Genomic DNA, 12,890 nt, shown 5'->3' on the forward strand with positions numbered 1-12,890 from the left:
ACTAGTTCCACACAGATAGTTCCACAGACAGATCTTTATTTGGATACGAAGCAGCACCATTTTAGACCAGGAAACTCTGGATCAGCATTTCACATTAAGACCAATTACTTGGATCCTTCATGTTCTCAAAAAGATCTACACCATGGCCCCCGACAGAGGTGCTAGTTTGAGGTCAAGCCATCTTTACCTCTGAAGTGGTTGCCACTGCAGAATTCCATCACTCTACCCTCTAATCAGATATGGCCATCAAATCCCTTATGTGTCACTGCATTCCTAGCAGAATCTAGCCTGTTTGAAGAGGTAAGTAATTACATCTCTAAACTAGCATGAACTAGACAACAGACTGTCAAAGTCCACAGGCATTCAGGAGGTTCATCAAACACGGGCCCAAAAACACAGAGATACCATAATATATGTGTGGGTATCTACTTTGCAGTATAATATAGTATGTGTGCACATACACACATCGGTTCTGCATTTTATATATGGAAAAACTGGCAGAAGAAACTCAACAGAAATGAGACAAGGCTAATTTTGCCGTGCAGAAAGAGAAGCCATACTGAGGCTGAAGGAATGCATGCCTAGGTACTAGAGAAAATTTTCAAGAACGAGTTTAATTTTAAACTAGTACCTCTGCCTCCCAGGTATTTCAGATCTGCTGGGTAGACACTTCATTTTTTTGCATCCTCCATTTCCTTAATGAATCAGAGTTCTTTAGTTAATTGTGATCTTTACATCCCCCTTTTCTTACTCTTTCCTGCCCAAGCCTCCCAATCACAAGGCAGTTACACTCTAGGTCACTAAGCATTACATTTCCATTTTTGTATAAGTTATAAAATGTGGGCCTGTCTTGTACTGAGATTTTCCACACAGTTTTACAGAACACAGAAAAGTAGAATTATGTCCTGCAGTCCTTAATCATACAGAACTGTCATTGCTAAGTCAGCAATTGTAGTTTGGTGGTAATTTGTGAATAAAAAATATTTAACACTAAATAGTTTCGTAACTAGAACTTTGGCATAAGTCTGTGGAACTTCAGTTAAAAAAAGGGTAAATGAAACACAGCATCTATTTACAAACTGCATCAGCTTCCTTTACTTCTTTGTCATATTTAAAATATTCCTAAGATAAAGTGCTGTTATTCCATAGTTTTCAAATTAAGCTGTTGCTTATCACTGCCTACTAAAGAAGAATGGAAGAAACCTTATGCCACTAGGAACGATACTAAAGCTGGTCCCATATTAAAGCCTCATATTAAAAAACAGTTTATACTAGTTTTCATTAAGAATGTGATGAAGCCACGAAATTACGTTCAACTGATTATTTCCAACATCACAAGACCGTGGGACTTCAGTCTGCAAGCCTACCCCATCACAGAGTGAACAAAGCACCAAATTTTAATTTGCCCCACAAAGTTTTGATTCAAGATTTAACATCTGACCTTCTCTTACTACTCTTTGCCAACAGCACCACTCAATACCAAACTCCTGACCTAGCACAAGCTTTGCAGCTCTGAAGAATTTCAGTTTACATACTCCACTTGCACTGTTCTAAAGAACAAGGTGACTGGGAGAAGGCAACTTCTCCTTTCCCCTCCATACGTATCACAGAATACCTCAAATGAAATCTTGATCCTACAGAACCCAACAAGACTTCCACTGACTTCAGCAGGGCTAAGATTTCTGAGGTACTCATCAGCTAAGTTAACTTTGCACTGCTGTTCTTCAGTGCACTGATTAATTTTTTCCTCAAAGAAGAGCACAGCAACGCAGTTACAAATCATTTTGTTACCCTACCCTACAATAAAGTCACTGACATATGACATGTGGTTAACTATTCTGGTAACTTGGCACTGTCTTGGGATTTCCAGTGATTCAACTCTTTATTATGAATAGGAAGAAGTCTACAAAGCAGGAAGTGAAAAGAAAAAAAAAAATAAAAAATGGACACACAATGATAAGCAGTTATGTCCTAAATGAAAGTTTAAAAAAAGTTGAACATAAAAGAGTATTAAAGTGTATATTCTCTTTGCTCTGTAAGAGACGAACACAACCGCTGGGCATTTTTTAAATGACAAAGCACCTCTCAGGACACTGACAAAAGGCAGAACATGATCTATTCTGGAAGTCACAGGGAACGTGGGTTTTTTCCTATGATGTAAAATAAATTGTATAATTTTAATCAGACTAATGAAAAACGAACTAAGGATATGAGTCTGTATCTGTTAAAACCGAAAAATGTACAGTTCCTACATTAACAAAGTTTCACATGTAAAGGCAAAGTTAAATAATGTTATGGATTGTCAAACTAAGACCTACCTACACATGTAGAAAAATTCTGTCTAAAAAAACCCTACATCAGACCTCTCCCAGGTTCAGTGGTTTCCTAAAGAGTTCAAGTTCCTTCAAGTTGAAAAACAAGCAGTTCAGGGACAAATGTGTTGGGGACAAAAACATGTATTATGCTGTTCCAGTTAACTCCTGCTTTAAAACTACACTTCCTGTGGTGGCAGGACCTTGCTGGAGACCCACACAGAGAGATCACTGTAGCCCAAGAAGGCAATAAGCTTTCTAGACAAGAGTTTGCTGAACTCCAGCTGGTGGTCTGCCGTGAGATGACAGAGGTTCTCAAGCCTATCCTAACTGCCACTCAGCTTACACTGGAATTGCTAATTATTCAACTCATTCCAGAAAATCTGAAGGGGCTCCTGACTCTTCTGCCTGCATTTGTAAAATGGTTTGATAATTCTGGGATCTTCCCCCCCCCCCGCTCCCACCCCCCCAAAAAAAATACAGACACATTATTTTAATGTCTATGTACAACTTCTGCAAAAAGATTTAAGAAACCCGTTATTTGTTCTGAAGTTTTATATTTTGAAGTCAAAGCCTTGAATTTTATTTGCAGAACAGGTGGATAAGTCATCCAGATTATTCACAAGATCGTAGCTGAGACTGACTGATATGACTCCCAGCATCTCCCAAATCCCAAACAATTTAAAACCAGGAGTCCCAAGGAAGTACTGCAACATGAACTTCATTCTGGTCTAGCACTAAAGCAGACATCATCATGCCCATGAGATACAATATGTTTAATTCACCTTTGCAGGTCATTAAGTTTGGAGAGCAAGAACAAAAATAAATGAAATAAATAACCAGTTTATTATGTACTGCTAATAATGTTATCTGTGAAAAGATGCTGAGGTAGCAAAAATACAGCTCATAGTGCTGCCATAGCTTTCTGGACTCCATTTTGTAAGAAAGCAGCACAGAGAGGAAATTTAATACTGGACTGTTTATCAATGCAAAGAAAGAGTTTTAATTAAGTTACCAATGAGGAAAATCGTACATGGAGTTGCGAAGCCAAGTTTCTCACAGCATATTATTATATAACAAAGGTACCAGATGCCAAATGGCTTGATAGCTTTTGGAGCCTACTAATGCTTTAGCTGTACTGCTGAACAGCTGTTAAACAGAAAAAAAGCCCTTCTTCCAGTACTTTTATATGATTCAAAGAAGTCAATGAAAATTAGAAGTGAGTAGAAGATATACCTTATTTTCTAGAGCATTGCTCCACTCTTTCAATAAGTTAACATGCTGCACTGCTGAGCTGGCTTCATGTGCTTTAATTTGTTGGTTTGTTCCCTGTGACAACAAAGAATTTATACATTTTAGCCAATTCCAGTTCTTTTAAACCTACAAAGAAAGAGTATATCAAGACATCGAACCAACACTACATACTTTGGTTCACTGGTGCATGTTGCAGAACTGTAGAGAGAAGGGAAATCTACTTGGGAACTTACAAAAGTCAGGAATACATTTCATATAGCAAATGTTTTATACAACTGCCATGTATTTCCATCCAGTGTGCTTGATAACTCAGAGACAATAAAGATGAATGAGACTTACAAAATGAATTGTATTTTAGAGTCTTCTGTGTAGCTTTGAACTAAATAAAGCACAATAAAACCCCTGAGTCATACAAAACCTAAAACGTCCAATTCCATTTAATGTAATTTAAAACTTCTGTTCTATTTCATGAACAGCTTCATCAGCGCTACATTTTCCCCTCAAATGAGTATTAAAGACAAATATTTAAGATAAAATTATCATCACTGGAAACTGCCAGCTTTATAAACTATGCTGAAAGTTATTACAATGCTTAATTTGTCATCTTAAGATGTTACCAAGATTGTTCTAAGATATTCAGATGTGCTGCCTCTGCACAACCTATAAATGCTGTTACAAATAACCACTATATAAAAAGGTTTACAGAACACACATAGATTATATACAGAGTACATAAGATGCAGACCATATATCACTTCATTTGTGTCGTGTTGCATTACACCTACTTCGGTAAGTGCTTTGCACGGCAAGAGTATATTAGCTTTGACGGTAGATACGCAGCAAAGCAACTGAAAGGGTTTCAATGATCCTCAAGGTATGTACTCTATATAAAATACTAAAAATATATATGTGGATATATGTACATATATGCACACATATACATACATAAAATGAATGGCAATACATACGACATAACAGTGGGCAGGGTTAGGCTCTACCACTAAGAGCATTACTGTTAACACTTAGAAAGATGAATGCTCATTATTTAAGAACCTGGAAATACCTGCAGGAAGTAGTCTATTGAGAAGTGTTGCTCCTTACAGCTCTTGTCCCTTTAAATTGTCGTGGGCTAAGAAATTAATCACACTATCAGATAAACTCCATTTTTTCCTGTCAGCGGTTTCTGAAATGTCCTGACTAATCTCTTTTGTTATATAAGCATCCAAATTCCCCAAGATATATGGTTAGGGAAGCAGAATATTGGAAGAGACTGGAATAATAATACCGAAACTAAACTCTGAGGTTTGGCTTTTTTTTTTTTTTTAATATTGCAGGGATTGCCAGGATTAAAATCTAAAACTTTTTTTAAAATAAATTTCATGCTTTGATTATACACCTATGTGCACACAGACATATTAATGCACATAAAAATACATGTTTTAAGTGTGCTAACCTATGATTAACCTTAATAAAAATATTAAGACACACAAATGAGAGAAAATATAAACATACTTATCTCAAGAAAATGCTTTCATAGAAACAACTGAAATTATTAGTCTATCTTCTGAAGAACTAAAGAGAGTTTCCTCTTATGCTAAGTTAACAAGTTCTTCAAATGCATCATCTTCCTATATCAACAAGATATACCTAATAACTGAACTCCAAAAACCACTGCAGGAATATGTGGGCTTTTCATGTTGTTTATTTTTAAAATGCAACACCAAACATCTGCTGTATAATCACTTGGTGCAACTGGATGACTTTTTCTTAAGCAAAACTAGAGAAGTCCAGAACTTGCATGTCAAATAATTAGGTTCTATTTGCAGACTTTCATCAATTGGGAAGTATAATTGTTATATACTGACCTGAAAAGTGCAGCCATAACGCTTAAAACTACAGGTACTTGGGGCATTAATACATTCTGACAAATGTGCATTCAACTGCAATAGGAAAAAAATGTGAGTTTTGGCAAAAAGACTTTTGCATGATAATGCTCAAAACATAAAGGGCAGAGGTTATCAGGTTTGTATTGTGTGCCATTTGCAGAACATACAGTACACATGTGTATATTTTCTCCAGTCTGATCTCAAATGCAAATTCTCTCTATACACATATGTAAACCACACGCACATGCCAATACAGTATACAGTGTGATACATTTAAAATACAGTGAAACTTCTGCTAAAGACTATTTCAACAGGCAACCCAATTAGAAAAAAAAACCCAAACAAAAAGAACACACTACAATTATTTGATTTCATTTGACTAATCTTTTCTCAACATGATTTTTTTCCTTTTTTTTTTTTTTTTTTCTTTGCTGGTGCTCTGAGCAAGTCTTAAGATCAGTTTCACTGTAGGAAAGTACATTTTTTTTTTCTAATCCTAATTTCATGAGGAACCAACTTTTCAAAACATAACATGCAATTCTTGGTGCCTAAATTTAACAGTTAAATTACACAAAAAAAGACTAAACAAGTACTGCATGAAACAGACAAAGAGTTTTAGAATAGGTACAGTTAAGTAACTTTTAGAAAATGCAGTACAGGGGATTAAAACTGATTAGTAAAATGCCTGCATTTTTCACAGATTGAGATTTAGTCCAATATCTTGGATTATTATGAGCACAGACCACTTTTCATTTAAAAATAAACCAATTCACAGAAGCATATACATATATACAGACAGCAGCCATTGCAGCACAGAGGGCAGCAGCTGGATGCAAACTGCCTAAAAGTTGGAGCAGAGAGACATTTTTGGAAAGGACAGTGCAACAGACACTCTCTCTTCAAAAACAGGGTCTGCAGTTTGTATTTCCCACAAAGGAGACAGGAGCTAGAGCCTTGCTCCTCAGCTGGCATCACTGTTTTGGGTTTCAAAATCTCATTTGAAATTCCCACACCTTAAGCCCCACATGACTCAGCTCATCCACCTCCCTGGGAAGAAGTGGTGAATCAACACTGCTCTGAACATGTAGCTCTGGAACAGACAGGATAGTCTTTAAAATCTGATGCCAAGACAGTCACTCATCTCTGATATACACCTGTTATCTTCTAAACACTATCCATAGAAATTCACACTATAGTTTCAAAAGATATGTAGTTAAAAAAAAAAAAAAAGAACAAAAAGAAAGAAATGTGTGGTCTAACAGGTTTTGCAAGAATGCCACATTTTCCAGCTTCTCAAAACTGTAAGTCTGCCAAAGAGTTGTGAATTAAACATGAAAAAGATCTTTTATTCTACAGTAAGATATTTGCTTGTACACTACAAAATTTTCTCAAACTGTTAGGCAGGCATTTTCCCATTTTCTGCATTAGATTCATTGTCCCTAACCATGCAGTTAAGTAACATATACATTTTCACAGTATCAGAAAAAAATTAAGCAACATACAGCAACAGGTGATGCAGCACAAATAGCTGTTTAAAGCTCTGTTTCTACCTACAGCTTCAGAACCCAATTCTAACTGTGTGTGTAACAACCCAGGCTTTAGTGGGTTGGTTCTTACAAGCACTCAGATACACTTCTTCTCAAAGTAACTGCTGAAGTCAAGGTTTAAGAATACGCTAAAGTGCTCCAGAACCAGGATCTAAACTTGGAAGTAAGCACTAGGAGGGCTGGTCAGTATGCATATTTTCTCTTTTTTTTTAGAGGTTCCATTTCTCTTAATAAATACAGTATCTGTCATATATTTTGTATTTCATTATCTCGGACGAGAAGACTGTATCTGACTTTGGCAGGAGCCGTATGTGCCTTGTGCACTATGCCATGATTAATAATTTACAAGTGCCACTGAAAAAACGGTATGAATCCAACTCAGGAAGTAAGTAGTAGAAAAAAGAGAAAAGCTCATCCTCAGATCAGAAACCTTATTTTCCTTAAGTGAGCCTTACAGAGTGATGAAGACTTCAATAAGGTCTTCCCTATCTTTGATAAGTTTGTTCTACTTTTAGGAAAAAAATTAAGTACATTGATTTTGACAAATGCTGCTTCTAGTTTTTCACGTGCAAGAACATGGATCTCTTCAAACAAGCCATGTTTTAAATTTTTTTAATCTGGTCTACATACTATTGCAAGCTTCTATAAATTAGAAATTTTTATGCATTGTTGCATCTGCTCTTGGAGTATTGAACTCCAACAGTATCTTACACTGTTTCTTTAAGTATCAGTTACTGTTTTTTCCCCCAGATTTAACAGATTTAAACATAATTTAAGTTTTCCCATGAAATTACACATTTCTATGATTTTTCTAGTTTTTACTAACTCTTGTCAATGTCCACTGAATTTTAGTTCTCTGTTTTTATTTTATTTTAAGCTAACTACCCCAAGATGCTGCTCTACGGTGCTAAAATGAGGGAAGGGCAGGGGGAGAGCTAGTAAAAATGAAAGCAGGAAAGACATGCGCTAATCTTGGGCAAGCCAAGTGTAATAATGACTCAAAACTAAGAAACTGTTTATTTTTAAATAGTTTTTCAAGAAATCATTAAAATCATTTGAGTGTTATCACACTTAACTGTGTGGTAGAAAAAGCTTTTCTTTAGATCTCACATTTTAATAAGGAAATGGCTTCTGGCAAAATTCTTGCGAGATCTTACTAAAAAAATTATTTAATTTTTCAGCACAACACTGGGCATGACTTCTTACCTCGCTCCTCATGAGTGTTTTAACACTACATTTATGGGGACATGAAACCATGACACATGGGCAGTCTGTATCTTCGTGTTTCTACAAAGGAGAAAGCAAACAAACCACAAATCAGCTTTTACTGTTTAATTAAGAGAGGACTTACCCACAAAGAAAAGCATTCTACAATAATTAAAAATACCCCACAATATTCTTTTCTGTGTTTATCCCAAGTGGGCTAGACAGAACTGCAATCGCTCAAACATCAGTTTATACTTTCGACAGAGGTGTTGATATCCTGAAGTGGAAACAAGGGTTTCCTTGTGTTTTACCATGCAAAGCAAATCTATTCGCTTACAATTTTATTGGTTTTATTTTGCACAATGAAACAGTAATAAGAGTCAGGTTTTCTTCCCCAAGAGTTACTCATTAAAATGGGCATCTTTAAGAGCAAGCAGAACCACTATAGGTGTCCTTTTTAGTAAGAGTATACAGCACATGGAAAAGCTCTTCAGAAACATGTATTGCCCACTCTCAGAGAATCTCTTGCCTATGTATGGGTATTCCTCTTCCCATTCTTTTCTAATTTTGATTCCCAAACACCTGATACTAAGCCTCACTACTTTACACCTGAAGTTCAAAGAGATGTTGAAATTTTATGATGATTCTGGGCAGGTATTTTAATCTGAACCCAGATGATGACAGATACTTCAGCATAGTTGTCAAACTCTATCGTCACAGGGAGGGATGAAAGTCAGGCCCCAGATAACAATTTACATTTCCTCTCAGTTTTCTCAACAAAATGAAAAATTCGTTTCTCGTCAAGTGACACATCCCATTCAACTTGAAACACAGCGTTTCATTTCTGGTACCTAAGAACAGCAAAGGAAACAAAGGTCTAGATTTATAACCCTGGTAGAAAAGGAAGAACAAATTGCATGCCCTTTTTGCCCAGTAAAAAAATAAAAAAACAAAACCAAGATAATAAAGGAGATCTAAGCTCTGAGATGTGAAAGGCCTTGGTTCAGAACTCTGGCATAAGTCTGCCAGTATTTGAAAATACTACCTCCTAGCTTTTAAAACAGAACATCAGGCTGCTGTTCTGACACAAGTCTGTCCTGCCATCCTCCCCATCCGCACTCACTCACTGTGTGTAGCACATGCAGACAATCACAGTGACAGAGAGCAAGGAACCCTCAGCTGCTCCGTAGTCCAAAGCCTCCCAAAGCATGGGGATGAGGAGCTACCTTCATTCCCTCCCCACTAGGATACCCAGCCAGGAGTGATGCCAGTGCCTCTCCTCAGAACACCCTCTGTCAGGGTGACAGTGGTACTCTTCTGATGAGCAGAGGCCCAAAGGACCCACTCCTGCTCAGGGTCAAGAGCTGGACTTGGCCTCCTCGTTCTGAACACATCCCTAACTGTGCTGAAGGGAGACAGCACACAGAACCATGTGGCTCTAAGAGCCTACTGCCCTGCAAGCTTCTTCAATGATTTATCAACTACAAAAGCAGAAAAGCAATACTCCCTTCTAACATTAATTCCCTAACTCCCTTCTTTAACCTACCCAAACTAACCGACAAAAGCTATGACATTAATTCTTGGTTCATGCTACTTCTCAGCGTTCTCTCCAGTTCTCTTTACCCCACATCCCAGTTTCATCTCACTGAAACTAAGGGAAGCCTTTCCAATGATTTCAGGATATACCAGAGTAATCTCAGTCCAGTGGCAGAATCTTCTCCCTTACTGACCAGCTAAATTCACCCAGTCAAGCACATAAAACCAAATGCCAGATCAAGGTGTCGTGGGTTTGCCGAAAAGTCAGTGCCGCATCAGAAACACATCTGGCTCCAGAGCAGTGACAAGGGAGCAAGATGACAATGTCATGTGGCTGTCCCAGTGGGCAAGGCTGTATTTCAGGCCACTGAGCTGAATCCAGATTGCCTTGGCAGGGTCTGCCTGGGACAGCTATTTTGTGGCCAGCCTGGCAGCGAGGAGCCGAGGCACTAAGCAGTGCTATCCTTCCACATCCATATCATGCTACTACTGCCTAAGTATCAATTTTACAGGAGAAGCACTTCCAAGTAGTTTTGTGGATCATACGCAGAAAAGTATAGTAATCCAGACACCTTTCAAGCTACTGATTTCCATTTTAACAATGTGCCAATTCATCTGTCAGGAGTTGTAGGATGGAAAAGGCAGGTTTGTGATAAAAAAGCCCTCCACCTTTTAGATGGTTTAAAACAAAAGACGTTAAGAAGCTAACTCTTAACTGAGTGACCGTGCAGGCAAGACAAATGCAATCTAAGAAAGTTCTAGTAACACTGTTAACTTGCTGGAGTCTGCCTCCAACAATGGGGATTTCCTACCCCATGGGTCATGGGATTCTATGAAGACATGAACCACACGTTCTCCAGTAAAATTATTTTGTTTCCATTTGCATACCTTTTTTCTCTATCTCCATTTTCAGTTCAAGTCACCGAGGCCAGCTTCAGTCATTATTACAGTAGAGAAAATTTTGGGCTACAAATGCTAGACATGAACTCAAGCTCATCTCTAAAAATCCAGTTTTGTCAACTAGGTGACGAAACTCAAATGAGAAGTCAGAAGAAGCCTTCCAGTACCTAAAGGGGCCTACAGAAAGCCAAAGAGGGACTTTTTACAAGGCCATGTATTGATAGGGCATGGGGAAGGGCTTTAAGCAGAAAGAGGGCAAGTGTAAATTAGATATTAGGAAGAAGGTCTAGACCGGGAGTCTGGTGAGGCAATGGAGCAGATTTCCACATAAGTTGTGAATGCTCAATCCCTAAAACTGTCCAAGGCCACGCTGGATGGGGTTTTGAGCAACATGGTCTAATATAAGGTGTCCCTGCCCATGGCAGGGGGTTGGAACTACATGATCTTTCAAGTCCCTCCCAACCCAAGCCATTATGCGATTGTAAGATTCAAATGTACAGTTTCATTAAGCTTCTGCTTCTTATTACTAAAGTACAAGGTAACATTTTATCAGGCCCCAGCAAATAAACCCATCTGCATTTCTATAATGAGTGAACTTCTAAAAATCTAGGCAAAACAATCAAAAATAGCAGCCAATTGTTATTCATCTAATTGCAGAGTTTTCTGCACCCTTAAAGCAACACAGAAGCAAAACTGTCCTCCTTTTATGCACAGTACCATATAAGCCAACGTGAACATGTAGCACTGCTTGGAAATGTTCTGATTTACAAATGTATATTTGTTTAGAAATTTTAAGGGTAGGTGAATGGTGGTACCAAATTAAATACAATAAACAGAGTGACATCTCAACATCAAACGACATTGTTAGCAAACCTCTTTGGCTTTCTGCATAAACCAGTCCTATTACCTCTTAAAGCAGCTCAGAATTCCACTTAAGGTTTTGGAGAACAATTACTTTATTTACAAACACTCTTTTCTATACTCTGGAGTAATATGCCATTCTTGTTTCCAATATGAATGTCTGTTTCTCTGTGAATTAAAAGTCTTACAACCTAAAACTTGCCTCAACCTCTCAGTATCTTGAAAGCTATAACTAGTTCAAAGATTCTGTAAGTGTTACATCCATCAACATCTGATTAAAGGGAAAGCTCTTAAACTAAAAGTTCTATGTTCCTCAAAGTATAAGGATTTCAGACTCTCAAAAATTTAATTACATTACTCCTATAAAAAGAAACTGCCTACAAGAAACCTGTGAGCATGTTGCTTAGATATGGAAAACCACTTTGCAAACATATTCAATACTCACTGATTTTGTCTGTTACAACACTACACATTTTTAATATCACTCTCTGCCTCACATCAATTCCCAAGCCTAATGATAATTCTGGAAGAACAACATCCATGATCTAACTAAATACACTTTCACATCGGTATCAGAATGTGCAAGAATAAACACAGTGCAAATTTAATTTTTTCTGTGTATTTTCACATCTCAGGCACCCTATTCTAGGTAGTGCACAATTATTAAAGTATAAGCACCTGTAAGTATGCACTCAAATAACTGAAAGCCAAAGCTAAATCAGAACTTGGCGAGATTCTACCTATACCTTTTTGTAACAACATCTCTGAGCAAAGAACACTTCTCATCGTGAGACTTCACCTAATGAACAGTACACAAGAACAAAAACAAAATTTTCATCATCTTACTACACTGAGAAGGTCTGAGATCCAACACCATCAAACTGCAGAAACTATGTAGCAGAATTCTGAAGAAGTGCTAAAATTATAGCAAGATAGATTCAGCATAATACCTTTCAATGTGAAATGCCACAAACACAGTCAAGTTACAATTCTATGTGTAAAGTAAGCATGACTTTCTCAGCCTCTGCTCTATAACTCTGACTCACAATATGCTGCTTATCAGGCAGACTACTCTGATGCCAAGAACAGCAGCAACTCGTCCTAGGCCTGCCATGTACAGCTGCTGATTATGCCAAGACACAATTTGTTTTCACATTGTTTCTTCCCTTCCTCTCATAACAGATCATACAGTACCCAAGAAGGATTAGGTAGAAAGATGCTATTTCTCCAGTCAGTTGCAACGCTTACGCTTTTCCTGCACAACATCTGATTGTTATCATGGTAGTTGCATTTTGTATCTAATTAAAAAAAAACTAAAATGCATAGCAACATTGACTTCAGTATCAATATTAGGCAGAAGATCTGATTTTTTTAAATGCAGTATCTTA

General features: G+C 37.4%; 1 protein-coding gene across 15 annotated transcripts in view; it reads right to left on the bottom strand.

Moving 5' to 3' along the window:
- The window catches only part of TRAF3 (TNF receptor associated factor 3), a 70,202-nt gene that overhangs the window by 15,067 nt on the left and 42,245 nt on the right, over positions 1 to 12,890 (bottom strand). For 11 of the 15 annotated variants that reach the window (XR_007631446.1, XM_050335431.1, XM_050335438.1 and 8 more), the window contains 3 exons: positions 8,206 to 8,286; positions 5,432 to 5,506; positions 3,549 to 3,641 (listed from right to left, as the gene is read on the bottom strand). Coding sequence is in view for 14 of the 15 variants with exons in the window: in XM_050335431.1 (XP_050191388.1) it covers positions 3,549 to 3,641; positions 5,432 to 5,506; positions 8,206 to 8,286 (249 nt within the window). In the remaining variant the exon portion in view is untranslated. The remainder of the gene's footprint in view (positions 1 to 3,548; positions 3,642 to 5,431; positions 5,507 to 8,205; positions 8,287 to 12,890) is intronic. The other 4 variants (XM_050335444.1, XM_050335443.1, XM_050335441.1 and 1 more) reach the window with 3 other exon arrangements.

The sequence above is a fragment of the Myiozetetes cayanensis genome, unplaced genomic scaffold (genome assembly GCF_022539395.1).
Source record: "Myiozetetes cayanensis isolate MyiCay16 unplaced genomic scaffold, myiCay2020 scf6-25, whole genome shotgun sequence".
NCBI classification, from domain to species: Eukaryota; Metazoa; Chordata; class Aves; order Passeriformes; family Tyrannidae; genus Myiozetetes; species Myiozetetes cayanensis.